The sequence below is a fragment of the Dermacentor silvarum genome, chromosome 2, assembly GCF_013339745.2.
Source record: "Dermacentor silvarum isolate Dsil-2018 chromosome 2, BIME_Dsil_1.4, whole genome shotgun sequence".
NCBI lineage: Eukaryota > Metazoa > Arthropoda > Arachnida > Ixodida > Ixodidae > Dermacentor > Dermacentor silvarum.
This window is the reverse complement of record NC_051155.1, coordinates 255683567-255703016: the sequence shown is the minus strand read 5'-3', so window position 1 is coordinate 255703016 and position 19450 is coordinate 255683567. Positions and strand designations below refer to the sequence as shown.

The 19450-nt window shown below is 47.5% G+C and overlaps 1 protein-coding gene across 2 annotated transcripts in view; it reads left to right on the top strand.

Annotated features, from left to right (window-relative positions):
* The window catches only part of LOC119443171 (retinol dehydrogenase 12), a 44630-nt gene extending 29053 nt beyond the window's left edge, over positions 1-15577 (top strand). For both annotated transcript variants that reach the window (XM_049662621.1, XM_037708335.2), the window contains exons 3-7: positions 498-737; positions 2210-2302; positions 3132-3326; positions 10391-10500; positions 12968-15577. In XM_049662621.1, coding sequence (XP_049518578.1) covers positions 498-737; positions 2210-2302; positions 3132-3326; positions 10391-10500; positions 12968-13237 — 908 coding nt within the window. In that variant the 3' untranslated portion in view covers positions 13238-15577. The remainder of the gene's footprint in view (positions 1-497; positions 738-2209; positions 2303-3131; positions 3327-10390; positions 10501-12967) is intronic.
* Positions 15578-19450: the final 3873 nt, after the last annotated feature.

Sequence of the window (19450 nt, the reverse complement as noted above, 5' to 3'; positions counted from 1 at the left end):
CGAGATTAGAGCACTGCACGGGCTGATTTTTTCAGCCCGGGCCCGGCCCGCGCCCGTTTTTACGTTGGGATGCCCGCCCGAGCGCGACCAAAAGTTTTATGGCGAGACCCGGGCCCGGCCCGGGCCCGTAAATAATCTACCGTTACCCACCCTGCCCAGCCCGCCACCCCTTTACCTTAGGTCCGAGCCCGGCTCGAGACCGGCCCGAACCCTGCCCGAGACCGAAAAAGACATGTTTTTCAGAATCGATAGGCGCGAGGATAACTAGCTGTACGTTACATGCACACCACCAGAAAGTCCGAGCCCGGCCCGGGCCCGCGTCAAAAAACCCGAGCCCGGCCCGGGTCAAAAAGCACATGCCGTGCCCGAACCCGGCCCGAGCCCGTGAAAAAACTTACCTACCCGGCCCGGGCTTTTGGGTAAGCCCGTGCAGTGCTCTACCCGAGATTACGCAGCAGGCATTTGGAGCGAAGCTCGCACCGGTGCTTCTCTCGCAGGCATTGGCTTGGAGACGGCGATGGAGCTTGCGCGGCGCAAGGCACGCGTCATCCTGGCCTGCCGAGACGTGGAGAAGGCCAGCGCGGTCGCCCAGCTGATCCGCGCCGAGACGAAGCAGACCGCCGTGGTCAAAAAACTCGTGCTGGACTCCTTCGAGTCGGTGCGCGAGTTCTGCGACCAAGTGAACCGAAGCGAGGACAGGCTGGACGTGCTCGTCAACAACGCCGGCCTCATCAACTGTGAGCAGCTCAGATTAGTGGTAGTATTATGGCTGCGCAGCATGCATACCTCTCGAGCCGTCTCAAAGGAAATAAAACCGCAGAGACTGGGTAAGCTAACGCCTAATTCAGTTACGCACACCTATACCGACGTGAATTGCTTTGTTCCACTGGCACCACTGGAACACTATACGAGCACTGGATGGATTTTACTTTAGACTCTACGTCATTGTCATCAGCATACATTAGGTTTTTTTACAAGTGCATGTAGTTAATAATTTATATATAGTGAAAAGAATACACGGCTTAAGAAGAAACTTTAGCTTTATCAAGGCCAACTCCGATTTTTTCATATAAATACATTTAAAACGCAGACATGCTCTTGTGATACAACCGCTGCACCAATTTGTTCGTTCTTTTCGAGCGTACTTTATTTATTTATTTATTTATTTATTTATTTATTTATTTATTTATTTATTTATTTATTTATTTATTTATTTATTTATTTATTTATTTATTTATTTATTTATTTATTTATTTATTTATTTATTTTACAATACTGCAGGCCCACCTCGGGCCCATGAAGGAGTGGTCACAGCATGAAATATATTACAAAAAAAAAAGGAGAAAAGAAAGAGAGAAAAGTGAAACCATTCTATCCGAACAAAGAACATAAGCACGCACAAAAGTGAACGTATTCAATAAATACACAGACTCTGCTTAAATGAGCGGTTCGCACAAGCAGGAAAAGCAACGTTTACGATAAGTATGCAGCGACAAGAGGCTGCATATGAAATACAGATAACATCAGTCACTTTACTACCACTCGAATTGCAGATTCTGAATACTGTCAATAAATGCATTGACAGATGAGCAGTTTACAGCATCAGAGGGTGGCATGTTCCAATGGGAAATGGCATGTGGGAATAAAGATGACTTGTGAGTGTTATTATGACTGGGATGGGGCCGTATTGATTTATTATGATTATTTCGGGCAGAAAGTCTGAATGGTGCTTGAACGTATGCTGCTTGCGGTATTCCATAGGAGCCGTGATAGAGCAAGTATAGAAATTTTAATCTAGAAATCATTCTACGTTGAGCTAGTGGTTGAATGTTAGCCTTGACGCGCTGGTTCGCAATACTCGCTTGACGCGAATATTGCGAATATATGAATCTCAATGCTAAGTTCTGTATGCGTCATAGTTTGTCGGTTAAATACTTCTGGTGCAGGGCACAAATTGAGTCAGCATCCTCTAAAGCGGATCTAATGAGGCTTCTGTATGCATTCAATTGAACGCTAGGAGGTGTGTTTCTGAGTTTTCTTCTCAAGAAATGCAGCTTACCTAGCACCTTGTTATATATGTTGTTTATATGAGGTTCCCATTTTAATTCCTTTGTAAGAGTAACCCCGAGATATGTGACTTCATCGCATATTCTGAGTGAAAGTTAGAAGCATTTACATTGTCCGCGTCTATTTTCATTTTTTTTTTCAGGTTCGACAGAGTTCACGTACACAAAAGATGGCTTCGAGGCCTGCTTCCAAGCGAATCATTTATCTCCGGTGCTGCTGACTCTAATGCTACTGGGTGAGTTCTTTAAATGCATGTATTGCAAAACAAGTCGTATCTGAAATGCTGTCCGTCAAGATTGCTTTAAAGTGAAAAATGTAAATTAGAGGGCATGGCCAGCGGCCCGTCTATCAGTGATGCGTACAGCGGCCCCACCATGTTTTGGCAATACAACTCTTCAATACTTCACCATGTTATTCATACATCAAATGGCCACGCAAAATGAATCAATTTTACGGTCTCAGTGTGTCTCCAAAGCGAGTGTTTCCATTTATTCGCGAACGGTTTGGTAGTCTGGAAATTGCGGGCCATTCTTCTTATACGCATAAGCCGCGACCTGCTGCTCGCGTCGTCTGCTCTGCGTACTGCTTCTGCTGCCGTTTTGCTTACCCATACGGCTGCAGTGAAGTCGGGACAAAGCTGGTTCGCTTGACGTGAAACGCAATGAGCGCTTCACGCTGAAAATAACGTGTTAGCTCATCAGTGCCTGAAAATTTTTTTCAGCTGCTTATTCACATGTCACCCATACAATAACCCGGGATATGCGATAACCTGAATTCGACAACTGTGACAGAAAAAAAATTTTTGATAACGCGGGCACTGCCTTATGTGTGCGCTGCTTGCAACGTGAAAATTTGTTAAATTCACATTATCGTGACTTTTCCAGGTGTCGGAAAGTGCTGTGTATACGCCGCAATCGCCTAATATGCAACCGGGAATTGGCGCTGATACCAGGTGTCAGTTATAGACAGATTTGCACCCTTATTTTTAAGCGTGTGGATTATCTTACAGTGCACAGAGCAGCATGTGGAACAACAAGAGCAATCTGCCAGTTTTGTTCGCCCAGAGAAGCTGCGGAAGAGCGCGCCGAGCCGGATCGTCAACGTGTCCTCGGACTCGCACTGCATCGGCGACGTGTCGCAGCTGGAAGCGAAGGCGCGAGGGAGGTGCACGCTGCGCACGCCCTTCGCGGTGTACGCCAACAGCAAGCTGGCCATGTGCCTCTACACCGTCGCGCTGGCCGACAAGATCAAGAACACCGGTACGCGGGTTTTACGGCCAACTCCCCTCACTCTTATGCAGCCACACAGAGAAGTTTACAACCGGAATTTCACGTACGCGTACCCGCTTCTTTCTTAAGAATGCGTGACCATGCTGTGCGCGTAGCTACGAGCATAACACTGGCGCGAAATAAATGTCGCACCGGCCGGGAATCGAGACGGAATCTGCTGCGTTCGCCACTTCCCTAACGTTCGAGCCGTTGTGAACGAGAAGCGCCATTACAGCTGACGGATCATTCGTTCAGAACTCTGCTTGTATACGACTGACTGACTACCGGAACAGAAAATTAAGGAAAAACTGTCTCCTCTTCAGTTTCACGTCCAAGCCAAGGCACCGACCATGTCAAGGTGGCGTCACGGACACAGCAACATTCCTTGCATTTACGAGAGCCATTCGCAGGCAGGCAAATTGTCAAAGGCAGCTACGTTGAATCTATGGCTGCTTTTGAGTGCAATGTAATAATAATTTATTTAAAAAATAACAATTAACTAACGCCGTCCAGAGGTTGCCAAAATGTATGACGTCACGGTAAGCTGATGCGGGAACTTGAAGATTGTGATAGTTGCCACTTTCTTTATATATATATAAACGAACGTTTTCAGCGCAAAGAAGACGAGGACAAAAGGAAGACACATGAAAACCGTACCAGCGCTGTTTTCATTTGTTTTCCCTCTATCTTAACTTTGTTTGAGTTTCTCTTTCTCTTTTTCCGTCCAGAACCGTGGCTACATGAATGAGGCAGCAGTATACATCGCATTATTATTATTTTTTTCGCCTCGCATATATGTAAGCCCTGCTCCGATAAAAGCTTTCTGCCGCTCTTGTTCAACAGATGTCCCTTTGAATTCTTGCGCGCCCTGCAAATCCCTGTTTGTGTTTCTTGCTGGGCAGGAGTGTCCCTTTAACTGCGCAGCTCATAAAATAACTCCTGCTGCGAGATTGCTTGCCCCGGCGTGCCGCGTGGTGCACTCTGTTCGTTTGTCATAATGCCAGCGTTATTGCGCAGCGAAGATTTGGAACGCGCATGTCTGCGCGCAGCACTTGTTAAATCTCATTACGATGTTACGGGTTCAAGTTCAAAACAGCACCAAACAACCCTCGCTCACCCTCAGAACGTAAACGTAACTGCAACAAGCAAATAACCAGCTGATTGAAATGAAAAAGAACGGACAAACACTCTTCAATAAATATTATCACAAAACGACTAACACCACACGAAGTTGGAGAAGTACGGGATTATACAGGGAGAACAAAATATTGGAACACACAATGTAACGATAGAAATGGCAGCATTAATTACCTGAGGAAATGCGTGTTGATCTATTGCCGCAATTTAATCGCGGTTATTTTCCATAACTATTTGGTCGGAACGGTTATTCCACAAGCAAATGGAGCGTGCAAACATTGATGAGTGCTACAGCACTGCCGTAGGAGCGCGTGAATCACGCAATCCACATCTGGCGCGTATGCGACGAGGTTTTCCTATCGCAAAAGACGGTGGCTAAAGAGGTGGGCGCAGTTATGAAACAAGGGCTATGTGAAAACGAATAGCTGACAAGAGAGACCTAGTTTGATTTGTGGTACGCTTGTGTAGCCGTAATAAATGGAAGGAATAAAAGCAATGCTCCTATTTTAAATTTCGTTTATCCATTTGGCCCTTGAATACTTACCGAAGCGCAGGCGGAGCAGCTGATGGCCTGACCGCGGAACGAAGCACGTGCACGACACCTGGCATAGGTTGGCAGACTTCAGGCTCTGCCCAGGCGGGAAAACCCGCCAATCGCAGCCTTGGCGCAAACTGTGCAGAGCGAAACTGCACAGGCCACAATCGGTTGTGTTGAGGCACGGTTTCCTCAAAATCAAGGACCTGGAAAGTTTCCCATCCACGCTTCGGAAAGGGAGGAAGCTCAGCAGAGCGAAGTGCGTGTACAATGTAAAAGCGTGTTATTTCGGCGAGCTGCAACTCGCAAGTACAGCGAGAATCCTACGACATCGAGTTCGAGATAAGCACTCCGACCTCCGTTCTCTAGCGCTTAAATGTGTTAAATTTGGGTACGTACATAATGTCAAAGCGATCAAGTACATATATGACTAATTCAGTTAGCTATGTAGCTTACGGTCAGTGGTACAAAGCTCGCTTTATAAGGGGCGAGTGGCCGACCTTCGCCTGTTCAGTTGCGCTCTCGCTTCAGCTCTCGCTTCCTGTGCGCTCGAGCGTGTTAACGCGTATCTTCGAATGTGTTCTTCACGGTTTTCTTCCGTTTGTATTTGCTGCAAATGAGATACGTGCGTGTCCGCTTTCGCGGGGTACAACCGAAGGCAAAACAAACCTAAAGGTGGACGCGAACAATATTTTTTTATTTATTTGTTTGAACGTGTGTTAGCATTTGCTAGCTAAAACCGGAACGTTGAGCCTTCAGAACGTACGTGCGCGATGCTGCGTGGATTATGATGTTTATCGTGCGTGTCTTGAGTCTGACTCTAGCTGCTCACTCCGTGTTACACGGCGCGCGCCACGGTGAGAGACAGCTGAGCTTCGCAGTAAGTGGGAACGTGACTCTAGCTCGAGACAGCTATCACGTTCATGGCAATTTACAACGCTACAGTAGCGTCGATTGCGGCGTTTCTTCGTGGCGCGCGGAGCTGTCGCGGTTGCCGACGTGCTCGTCATCGTTCTGATGAGTGAGCCAACAAGCACTTGATGGCTTTATGGCAGTTCGGCGGCGCATCTGACTAGCGAAGAAATTCATAGCTCTCTTTCTGGGTGTTAAATGCGCAAAACATTCGCAATGTGAACCAAAATTAAGTTAAATCGTTGTGTCGCACTCGCTAGCTGCTTAGGCAACTTAGCAAAGGAGTCGGACTTTGCACTACTCAATTATTACCTCTTCGCACCAGCAGGTGGCACTACGCGTCTTGCAAAACTCCAGAGTCTGACGTCTATAGTCGCCCACCAATATTTTCTCATGCTGTGTGCTCACTCATATATCCTCAAGCGTGCTCACATTCGTCGGCACTCACTCACGTTAACCAAGATCACACTTAGCGACACCCACTTGCATCGACTGCCACTCACCACCACTCGTTCACATCAGCGTCATCTCAAACTGACCACCCCCAATTTGTGCTCACTATAGCACTGCAGTGCGTCCTGCAGTGGACATAAATATAGGCTGATGATGATGATAGCACTCATGTCGATACTCGCGTTCGTGCTCCCGTCAACTCGCCACTCACACTCTGTCGCGGAATCGAATCCCGGCCACGGCGGCCTCATTTCGATGGGGGCGAAATGAGAAAACACCCGTGTACTTAGATTTAGGTGCACGTTAAAGAACCCCAGGTAGTCCAAATTTCCGGAGTCCCCCACTACGGCGTGCCTCATAATCAGATCGTGGTTTTGGCACGTAAAACCACACAATTTAATTTTAAGTAGTCGCCTAGTCCACTTGTCGAAACGTTGGCTCCTGCTTTCACTTTGTTCTCGTTTGGCTCATCGCCCTGCCTTCCCCGTGTTTTCCTAGCCTCCTTGAGTTACTCAGGTGTGCTGTACATGCTTTTCATTCTAGAATTTTTCTACACATCTCTTTAATCTTTTCTCTTCCTCAAAACATCTCTATCTACATTGTACGCCTACCTCTGCCTGTAACGGATCCAGTGGTCACTTCCCTTCTTTTTTTTCACCAATACTCTAAACATTTCTTGATTGTCTCGACTGCTCAACGGTTGATGCTTCCGTCCACTTTAAATCCAAGTGCTTCTCGCAGGTGTATTTTACCTACGGGTATCATTGGGTGAATCCCTTCGCAATCCATTAGGATGTGCTGAGTGGTCAACAGATTTTTGCTGCAGCATACGCATGCCTCATCTAGTTCCGAATATTTGCTAAGGTATGTTTTAGTCCTTAGGCAACCAGCTCGAACCTTAAATAGGAAGGCACTTCCCTTCGTGTTACCGCACAGATTTTTCCTTCTAATTTCTTTCTTCTCATTCTTGTAAATCTCCATGGTCTTCTCCAAGCACATCGAGCAACAAGGATTGTTTCCCTACAACATGATCGGCTTTCGTCCGGCCTTGTCAACGCAGGACGTGATGAAGCTTATCAAGTGTCAAATCATTGACAATACCACAAGAGATATAAGAGGCATCTTAGGCCTAGACCTGGAGAAGGCGTTTGACAATGTCTCCCATACGCACATTCTCAACTCCATCTCAGAGCTCAATTTGGGAGAAGCCTTCCACAGATACATAAGCTCATTCTTCAGGGATCGCAAGGCCACGGTCAAAATTGGTGACCTCCAGTCTGACAATTTCAGTTTGGGCCCCAGAGGCACGCCACAAGGAGCGGTAGTCTCACCACTACTTTTTAACGTTGCCATGAAGAAACTATAGGAAAGGCTGTCCAACATAGAAGGGATCAATCACACGCTCTACGCCGATGACATAACACTCTGGTGCACCGGAGGAAGCGAAGGAGATGTTGAATTAGGCTTACAGGAGGCTGTAGATCAAACAGAGATGTACCTGGAAAGTACGGGGCTTAGATGCTCCCCGAGCAAGTCTGAGCTCCTCCTCTACAGGCCAGTCAGGAGAGGTCCCAAACCTAGAGGCTGGAAACCGTTGTCTGAAATAGACATAAAACTCTACACTAAAAGCGGCTGTACCATCCCCAGAGTAGACACCATTCGGGTCCTGAGCATGTTCATCGAATCCAATGGCAGTAACAATACGACGCCCAACAAGCTCACAGCCAAAACCGAGAACATGATCAGTCTCATCAACAGAGTCTCGAATACGCGTGGAGGCCTTCAAGAAGAAAGCCTCCTCAGATTATTCCACGCCTTTCTCATGAGTCACATAGTTTATATGGCAGCCATGCACAATTGGCATAACTCCGAAAAGAAAAAAAACCTAACACGCTCATCAGAAGAGTACTAGGCATTCCGTTACGGGCGAGCACGGACCTCCTTATGCAACTAGGAGTGCATAACACTTTAGACGAGATAATTGAGGCCCAGGAGTCGGCCCAACTGGCCCGTCTATCCTGCACCCCGGCTGGAAAAAAGATCCTGGCGGTTCTTGGGATCAACCCTATACTCATGGAAGAACGGAAATGTCAAATCTCAGAAGATCAAATGAATAATATACGAGTCGCACCATTTCCCCGTAATCTTCATCCTCAACACAACGTAGGCAGACGCAGGGCAAGAGCCCTCGTTCTCCTCAAGAGTATCAAAGACGATCCCCACTCGGCATGTTTTGTCGACGCAGCCCAATATGGACAGTCGTCTAACTTTGCCACTGCCATCGTTGATCACAACGGACAGATAGTGAATGCAGCTTCCCTGAAGTGCTCAACTCCATCCAGAGTGGAGCAGGTCGCAATTGCTATGGCACTCCTAGACAGCAGCAAAGCACAAATCTTCACTCATTCGAGATCGGCAGTCAGGGCTTTCGCTTCAGGGTCCATTGCTGAGGAGGCTCACAAGATTCTCAAGAACAAGATCATCTCTACGCACACCATCACGTGGTTTCCGGCGCACCTCGGACCCCAGCTTGACTCCTTGCCCAATCTCAATGACATCGCCCACTCCCAAGCGCGCGCACTAACCCACCGCGCGGGAGCAGGGGCGAGCTCAGAGGCCGGGGTTCTCGAGTTTCGGGACACTCTCATCACTTTCAACGAAATCACTAAGCACTATCACCTGGGTAGGAGGACTTATCCTCCACCTCATAGAAAACTGGCTAGACCTCTGTCGCCCACTTTACGCATGCTTCAGACTAAGTCCTATCTCAACCTGACCCTTTTTCATTCAATCAGTCCAGAGGCTTTTAGCTCTACTTGCCCCGACTGTGCGGCTGTTAGCAATCTAGAACACATGCTCTGGCGATGCCCCTCATTACAGGGGCCCAATCGCATCACGGAAGAAGAATGGAGCTCTGCCATCCAGAGCTCAGAACTGTCACGACAAACTTGGGCTGTCCAGAGAGCCCACGATGCGGCGGTTAGACTCGGCCTACCCGTCCCCACGTGGGAGCGACCCGCAGCTCTGCCCTAGGGCAAGGCTTCTCAGGACCTATTTAATAAATTTCTTTGCTTGTCTGTCTGTCCATGGTCTTTTCACAGCGAAGCTGTGAAAAGACCATGGACAGACAGACAGGCATCCACGGTTTTATGGCTTCCGCACGAAAAAACTATCATCATCAGCAATGGCTCGAGCGTCGTCGTCATCTTCCACTGCTGGCTGCGTTGCCGCTCATCATTCCAGCGTAGAATTTCGCTTCTCTTCTGTCTTCGTAATGGGGAGGCCGCGTTTACGGGGGTATGAGCCATTCATTGTCTTACCTGACGGACAGATTAAATAACAGAGGTGATACGCGAATGTGTGAGCGTACCTATCGTGACGATGACTACTGATCAGGACAATACATATGTTCGTACCTGTGTTCAAAATTCTGTCACCTCTGTGTCGGGCGCTAAACAGCTTCACTGGTCATCCACCTTCACAAAATGGAATGGCTGATGAACTTTTTTTTTTCATTCGTTGCATCCAATTCACTCTCACTGTTTCCCTCACTTTCTTTCTGATGACTCCTGGTTGTCTATTTTCCCTTTCAATTACCCTGTACTTGGTTGCCAAACATTCTCAAGAACACCCACTGCACTTCTTCCAACTTTTGGTGGAAGAAGTGCCGAGGAAGTGCACAGTGACAGTGACGAGCCGATATTGAAACGATGAATCCTGATACGTCGCAGATTTACTGAGCGTATACGTATGTTGAATATGAAACTGTCGCGTCTCTTATATGCATATAATGTGTGCAGTAAACATTAAGAGCAACACACATGTTGCTGTAAGAGACGGAGGGTCATTTTTCAATTGTGCACGTCACTTGTACCAAGCAAGGTCGAGGAGCGCTTATGCGTTCTGCCCGCAATGCGACCGCCGCGACACGTGATCAACACGCAGTCAAGGGCGATGCCCTAAAGACACTGCTCTCACATACTTGTCATGATTTCTGTTCGTTCGCTTACTTTTGCAGGCGTCACTGTAAACTCCCTCCATCCAGGCCTGGTGCAGACTCCCATAGCAAGCCATGGATCATTTTTGCGCAAACTGATTTTTCAAGTTGCAGCGTACACCAAAGGAAAGGTGATGACGCCCTTTTTACTCTGTTGGCCAGGCATACATTAGCGCTGTCAGGATTTGTCTTAATGTCGGGTATGTTGCTGTTGGATATCTGCTCTTTCTTTTCATGGCGCATGTATCAGAATTAAAAAGAAAAACCATGTGGCAGACACGGCAATGCCACCTTATGGGTGAAATATTTGAAAAGTTGTAGATTACTTCTGACCAAAATTTTTCAGGATATGAACATACAGCAGCGTTAAATGTGCATGAACTTGTCCAGGTTACGGCTATATTGTGGAGGGCTTCATCTAAAAGTTTGGGTGAGTTGAGTGCAAAGGATATGTGGTACCCAATGTTTCGTTGCAGTAATTGAGGTGAGTGCGTATAAGAGCAAAGTAAAGCGGAATTAAACAACGGGTACGTTATCGTGAAATCACTGCACATAAATGATACAGGAAAGTGCGAATCCAGCATTAAGAGGTATTTTGATTGAATTGTATAGTATACTACTTTTTATTGCACCTCATAAGCTGTTTACATTACCTAAATGGTGCTGTGGGTATGAGAGTAAATAAAAAAAAAAACTGTCAGCCCTTCCACTGGGGTGGAGATGGAAGACCAGCGAAGCTGTACTATAGTGGGAATTATGTATTTCCAATGATGACTATTAATATGTGATGGTGTAATTGGTGTGTGTGTGTAAAAACTTTTTATTTACAAAAGTCCTGAGGCTCGACTATTTCAAGTCGAGGCGGGCCGCTCCCACGATTATTTGAACTATTAAAGAATGGGAAATAGATATAGGATCCGGTATTTTTCATTTATTTGGTGACCACAGGGACCATGGCCTTATGGTCGCTATGGTACACCGCCATAGGGTGTACGGCAAAGGCTGGCACGTTCTTCATAAACACGTCACCAACGGCGCGCGCGTTCGGTGCGAACGCGGGCAAAACGCCGACGGCGTCGACAACAGTTCTGCGCGTTGCTAGTGCTGCTACATGTCCAAGTCTCTACAGCTCCTCAGAATTTTGAGAATGACAGCCCATAAACAAATATGAAACACACCGGCAGCGCATGCCTTTTATGTAAAATCTTCTCAGACTGAAAACTTGTACACATTCGCTTACTAACTGAATTAACAAGTATGGTGTCAGCGCGCACACGCAAACATGAATAGATCGCACTCGATGACCGCACACAACCGCTGTCAAAACGGTGGCGTGAGCAAGCGCGCCAGCAGCAGCGAGCGAAGGTTCATGCGGTCTATCGCTTCAGCGGAAACTGAGCGGCGAAAGTACAGCGCATACTAAGGTAGGAGCCGTGTTGCAGATCGCTTTCAAGATACGGTGCGCGCGACCGCTCGTTGCCGCGCAAAGTGCAAGCACGCAGTTAGTTGCTTCCCTCCCTCCCTCCCGTCCCCCCGCGGCCTTTCGCGCGACAGAAGAAGTCGCGTTTGCTCTCCGCCGTGCATTCACTGCGCCGTGCGTTCGCTCCCCGGGAAAGCGGGTTTTCTCGCGCGCTTTCACTTGCACATACAGCATACGGCCAATTAGTGTTTTTACAGCGTGTAGGAAAAACTCTCATCTCTCATTGACTGTACGCGGTATGTGCGAGTGAAAACGCGCGAGGCTTTCATGGGGAGCGAGCGCACGGTGGAGAGCAAACACGACTTGTTCCGTCGCGCAAAAGGCTGGGGGTGTGCGGGAGGGAGGGCAGGCGACGTTTAGCTGCGGCACCAAATGCGTATCTTGCGACCGGGCGCAAGGGGAACTGGGGACTCAATCACCCACGCGAAAGGAGGAAAGCGGGAAGGCAGCGCGGGAGGGAGGGAGGGCGGCTTTTGCTCTGCGAGCAATTATAACTGCGTACTTGTACTTTGCGCGGCGACGGGCGGTCGCGCGCACCGTATTTTGAAAGCTATCTACCTTTGTATGCGCTGTCCTTTCGCCGCTCAGTTTTCGTTGAAGCGATAGACCACATGAACCTTCGCTCGCTGCTGCTGGCGCGCTTTCTCACGCCAGCATTTTGACAGCGGACGTCAGCGACGCGCAGAACAACGCCGCGCGCGTTCGCACCAAACGCGCGCGGCGTTGGTGACGTGTTTATGAATAACGTGCCAGCCTTTGCCGTACACCCTATGGCGGTGTACCGTAGCGACCATAAGGCCATGGTCCCTGTGGTCACCAAATAAATGAAAACCACCGGATCACATATCTTTCTCATTCTTTAATAGTTCAAATAACCAATTACCCCATCAGATATTAATTGTCATAATTGGAAATGCATAATTCCCGCCATAGCACAGCTCACAGCTTCGCTGTTTTTTTTTTTTTTCTACACGCGGACACGACCATCTGTGACTGTGCCCTTAACAGCATGGCTCTAAAAAAAAGTTAAAGTATACCGCGCCGAATTTTTTAGTTAATGGGGAAGCCTAAACACGCTGCTGAAAAGCCGTCTGTATATATATATGTATAACCAACAGACGGCCGTGGAAGGCGCACAGACAACCATACAGCTGGCGGTGGACCCGGCGCTCGAGAAGACCACGGGCGAATATTTCGAAGAATGCGTGCGCGCCGACGAGCGCTACCGTAACCCGCTGCTCAAGGACCGGGCGCTGGCCGAGGAGGTGTTTCGAGCTTCGGTCAAGCTGGTCGGATTTGACCAGCAGCTGCTGGAGAGGGCCATCGGCAGCCCGTCCAACCCGTGCGCTCTGCAAGAGCGCGCAGGCTCAGCGTCACGTGCGCACTGAATGGCCAATAGCAACGGTTCCCCGCCGCCCGCATGTACCTAGCTATTTCAACTGGTAAATGCGCTTACAGTCCAGACGTTGGACTGCAATTAATTATCCTGTCGTTGACTATTGTTTCCATTGATTTGAGTTTGTCTCGATACATTTCAATAAAGACAGAGGTGGTTCCTGATGGGGGCTCCTGCATCTGCAGTGCACATTACATAGATTACAGAAAGTAGTTCACAGCACAGTGCAACAGAACTCGCTTTTTTCGTTTCACTTTAGAACATCCAGGATCACACAAAATAGGTTCATACACCACCATTATAATAATAAAGTTATGAAACAACAACTAATCGCTTCAAAATAGGAGTTTCGGTGCATTATACACAAATACACATTAAACATAAATATTTGCACTATACAAGTAAAAATGTAAACCGCTTAATCCTGAGAATCGAAAGTAATTAGTGATATCGAGCATTTGTTTTATTTACGTGCCGTCTACGTTAATGTTCATTGATGTTCAAATGCTACTAGTCTGGAAAAAACATTTTTTTTTTTTGCATTCGTGACTGCTGAAATAATATTGAACACATCGCTCTTCATGTATGTTTGAGTAATGGCAACTTTTATTGGGATAATTTTGTATTGTACTTTTAACTATACCTTTATGGCTATATGTTCAAATATTGTATTACCGTAATCATTGACATGGTAATGGTGAAGCTTCTGAACTAATGAATAAATAGAAAAAACTTTCTTGTACGTAGGGTACCCTCAGTTATTCGGTTCTTTCTGTTCTAAAAATATTTAAGCGACTTTTCGTGTATTACTGAAGAGCTTCAAATTTAAAAATAAGAATTGCAGATGGTCGTGTGCCAAGGTTGAGACAGTTGGTATGGAATGACCCGAATGACACTTGATAAAAGAACACGCATAAAGCTTTGTTTCACGTTTGCGGCAGCCTTGTCCGCGGCCCACTAAGCGATTAAATAATTATTTTTAACCCTGTGATGCCCAATATATAAGTTTTGCTTTGTTCATTTCGTCACCTCAACATTTCAATTTAGGCGCAGTAAACTTAGGCATAACCATAGTAGCGTTATCGATACGCTGGAGGTAGTTTTTAGTTGTAGTTATAGCAGCAAACCAAGCACCAAATAATTAATTGCTATACTAACTGAATTTTCTTTCATACAAATTCTTTTTTTATATATAAATGCGGTCCACATGGACAGAAAGAAAGGGGATCAAGTTATTATAAATTTCTTTGTTGGGGAACTGTCTTTGGCTTTGTAGACTGAACTGACTGGCTAGCGCGAAATACAAACACAAAGATTACTTTAGCTCTTGAGCAAGCTAGAAGAGAAAACAAACACAAAGTGTCCAAGTGAAATCATTTTACTTGACGAATTCTGACACAAGGCCCCCGTTTACATAACCGATAAGTTTTTATCACACGAGACAGCGATCTGCACAGCACGTCTTCCTCAGTCAATCAATCAATAAATAAAAAAACACCGCATATCCACGGGGTGAATGATGATGAGTGGACGAAGCTCCGGAGGGAATCATCGGTAAACCGTGAATATTCCGTGTAATTCGCCCAGTCTCGCCGCACTAAATCGAACGATTGACTTCCACCAATGACACGCGCCATATGTGACGTCATTCCTATTTTATAAAAGCGCCCTTCATTATAATTGCACCATCTCCCGCTTAAGGGGACGCTAGCACAAACACGTTAGAAACGTGCAGCACACTCTAGTAACTGGGAGAGGCCACAGCGTCTTACGCAGCCGTTTACACATGCCGGAACGTGCACCGCGTTTGCCGACGCCATCAGCGTTTAGGAATACGGGGGTAAGGCGGAGAGGCCACAGCGTCTTACACCAGCTTCTTGCACGGGCCGTAACGCGCTAGCACAAACGCGTTAGAAACGCGCAGTCTTTCGTTAATGTTGGGTATTTATTGTCATCGTGGTGCGTTTGTCCATGTGCGCTTCGTGGCGTAGTGGTTAGCGCCGCGCGTTGGGAAGCGAGGGGTCCTTGGTTCGATTCCGCGCTACGGACAGAACTTTCGTAATTTTTTTTTCATAAAAGTAGACGTGGCTACCTACTACGACGACGACGACTACTACATACTACAGAGGAGGGACAGACCCACACCCTAAGGAGCTTCGCCCCTAAAACGAGAAACGACCCTAACCCTTGACTTAGGCGTGTCTGCTAGTGGCACTCGCACCTCAGCGTTGGTATTCCCTGGTGTATTGCTTGGGTTAAATGTGTTTTCTTTGTGTTAACATTGTGTTATTAAAGTGAAGTACGACACAGACACGGAGAATGCTGGTGAATTCTTGATGTAAACGATGTAAACTACACTACACTACACTACCACGGCCGCTGCATAAAAAAAAATCACAGCATATCCACGGGGTGAATGATGATGAGTGGGCGAAGCTCCGGAGGGAATCATCGGATCTCCCGCTTAAGGGGACGCTAGCACAAACGCGTTAGAAACGCGCAGTACTCTCTAGTAGAGCACTGCACGGGCCGATTTTTCCGGCCCGGGCCCGGCCCGGACCCGTTTTTACATTGGGCGGCCCGCCCGAGCCCGATCAAAACTTTTATGGCGAGACCCGGGCCCGGCCCGGGCCCGGAAATAATCTACATTACCCGCCCGGCCCGGCCCGCCACCCCTTTACCTTAAGTCCGAGCCCGGCCGAGCCCGGCTCGAAACCGGCCCGAACCCGGACCGAGGCCGAAAAATACATGTTTTTCAGAGTTGAGAAGCCCAAGAATAACTCGCTGAAAGCCCGAGCCCGGCCCGGGCCTGCGTCAAAAAACCCCAGCCCGGCCCGGGCCTGGGTCAAAAAGTACACGCCGTGCCCGAGCCCGGCCCGAGCCCGTGAAAAAACTGCTCTACCCGGCCCGGCCCGGCCCACGGGCCGGGCCGGTCCCGGGCTTTCGGGTAAGCCCGAGCCCGTGCAGTGCTCTACTCTCTAGTAAGGGGGGAGCGGCCACAGCGTCTTACGCAGCCATTTACACATGCCGGAACGTGCACCGCGTTTGCCGACGCCATCACATGACTGCCGAGAGAGTATACCCCCCGTATTCATAAACGCTCCTCGACTTGAACTTGACTTGCCACCGCTTTGGGCAGCGCGTTCGAAACGCGTTGAAAGTAAGGCGGAGAGGCCACAGCGTCTTACACCAGCTTCTTACACGGGCCGTAACGCGCTAGCACAAACGCGTTAGAAACGCGCTAGAAACGCGGCCTTTCGTTAATGTTGGGTATTTATTGCCATCGTGGTGCGTGTGTCCATGTCCGCTTCGTGGCGTAGTGGGCTAACGCCGCGCGCTCGGAAGCGAGGGGTCCCTGGTTCGATTCCGCGCTACGGACACAACTTCGGAATTTTTTTTCTCATTTTTCTCAGACTCGTTACACACTACTACTACGACGACGACGACGGGGACGAACGGGTGCCGCTATAAGGAGCTTCGCCCCTAAAATCACCGCATATCCACGAAGTGAATGATGATGAGTGGGCGAAGCACCGGGAGATTCGGGTTTAATTAGCCATGTTTAATTAGCTGGATCTCAGCATATTCAACTAAGTGCACACAATTCGTCAGCATAAGCGATTGTCCTTCAAAGGTGCCAGTTACTCTTGGTGTTCCTCAAGGCAGCGTGCTTGGCCCCTTGTTATTTTTAATATATATTAATGATATAGTAGAAGTAATCATTCACCACGTTCACATAAGGTTGTTTGCTGATTATTGTGTTTTATTTAACGAAATTAAATGCCATAAAGATCAAGTCCTCTTGAATTCTACCCTTCAGAGCATTCATTCCTGGTGCCAGCAGTGGAACATGGAGCTCAACACTAATAAAACAGTTTCTGTGAGAATAATAAAAAAGCACCCTTTACGCTTCACTTGTGATCTTGCATCTCAACCTTATCCGAAGTCGAGGAATATAGGTACCTGGGGGTTATAACAACGCATGATCTTTCCGGGAACAAGCATATCTCTACTACAGGTGCTTCAGCATTAAGAAAGCTTGGTCTGCTCAGGCAGAAATTAAAAATGGCACCTCCGGAAACCAAGATGTTGGCTTCCAACTGTATTATAAGGCCTACACTAGAATATCTGGCAATTGTATGGGACCCGTACACGAAACGCAGCATCGATGCATTAGGCAAAATTCGGCGAAAAGCTGTACGCTTTATATTTTCTAAATATCGTCCAACTGACTCTCCGTCAAACTTAATGAAAATGGATAACATACCAACACTAAAATTGCGGAGGAAAATTCAAAGGATTAAGTTCGTCTATCTGCTTCAGAATAATCAGCTATCTCTTAATCCACAGCAATACATGCAACCGCTAACCGGACGATTTACAAGGCACCGGCGTGCCAAATCATTACCTCCGTATTTCGCCAGGACCACCACCTTTAAATATTCCTTGTTTCATCGCACAATAACCGAATGCAATAACTTGCCCATATCGCTTCTTATTAACACTGAAAGTTTTGAATGTGTCGACAGCTGAACGTACGACAGTTGAAAAATGTTGTTTGGTTCTTTTTTGTCTTGCGTTGGTGCAGTGTTTCTGAAATTGTTATTTTTGTTTTGCTAGTCGCGTACTCTTGCATTTTCTTGTTTTTTTTTTCTGTACTTCTGCCCCTCCGGCAAGGGCCCCTATAAGGCCTGAAGTATTTTCTAAATAAATAAAATAAATGAGAAAACGCAGGATGTAAACCTAGAGCCACGCTAAAAGAGAGAACGTCCGGTTTCGGGAGTAACTTCACAGCGTGGTTCGACAACATCGCTTTATGACTAGTATCTGTGCTATCAGTTCAGGCAGCGCCTCCTTTACCTTATGCTTGGAACATTGCTTGCAATATATTCACATGCATACATACTCTATACAGCTATTGCTTACACTAAACACATACTTCGACGTGCAACATAGAACACAAGAAACACAATTGGACGTGCCGTAACACCACAACGCTATTGCAATGCCCCAAAAGGCATTCTTGTGAAGATGGATTTCTTCATTGTTGACTTAAGAAAGAGAGATGACATGAACTTTACGCACCACTAGCCATGTCCGGGAGTATGCACTGCTGGCCCAGACGGCAACTGCGCGCACTGCTTCACAGCAGACAACAAATGTCGGGCACAAAGCGCGCTTACCGTCACGAATGCTTGCAAATGTAAACGCACACTAGCGTCCCACACACAAATGTGCCTGCGACTTTTTTGCATGTAGGCTTGTTTTGCATAGAACAGGTCGTAAATGTGCGCGCGTTCCAGCGCGAACATGGGAGGCGGGCAAAGTCACCCCACTCTAGCGCGAGAGGACGCGAACTGTGGAACTGTGGAACCTGCGCAGTATAGGTCGCAGCCCGTGAGGTGCTGCATTTGCAAAAAAGCAATATGCTGGAATCGGGCTCTGCTGCAAGTGACCGCCGTCCAAGAGGGACTGAGAAAGTGGACTCCGTAAGTAGCTTATTGAGTGGCAGAGAATCTTACGCAATGGAGGGCAAACCATGACGCCGCAAGTTTCCCTCACTATGACGGGACGATTCACCGAGTTATCTGATACAATTTTAAAGTTGCCGAAATGCAGCTCCCCCAAGCAGCGCTGCCTTTTTTTCTTGTGTGTGTGTGTGTGTGTGTGTGTTGCTGCTGCGCCATGCCTAGCGGGCAAGTAATAAGTGGCCGCGGTAGTCGGCGTTCAGAACAATAGACATGTAAGTTCGTTAAGACTAGGCGTGCTCGGCCTGTTTCTTCGGTGGCTGCACTTCGCGGGCCAAACGTGGTTCACGTTCATTGAACCATACGCAATTGTATCATTATCATTCTTGTTTCGCATGATAAAAAGTACTAGGAAGGCATTTTGATACCGGCTGTCACATCGGCAGGGCACAGAACTTTACGATCTGAACGTTGCAGATGAACAACTTGCACAGTTTGTTCTTTCTGGCGTGAAAAGACGAAGAACAAGACAAGAATGACGACACACACGGGCCCTGAGGTGGCGCACTAGTGTCGCCTTCTTTTCTTGTTCCTCTTCTTTTCTCACTTACACGATGTCCAAGAAATCCACCACAAAATGACATTATTCATTCTAACGAATACATACCAATCAATGTGGCAAACATCATGGTTCCTACACCACGTCGACAGAGTACATGTAATAATTTGACGGATAA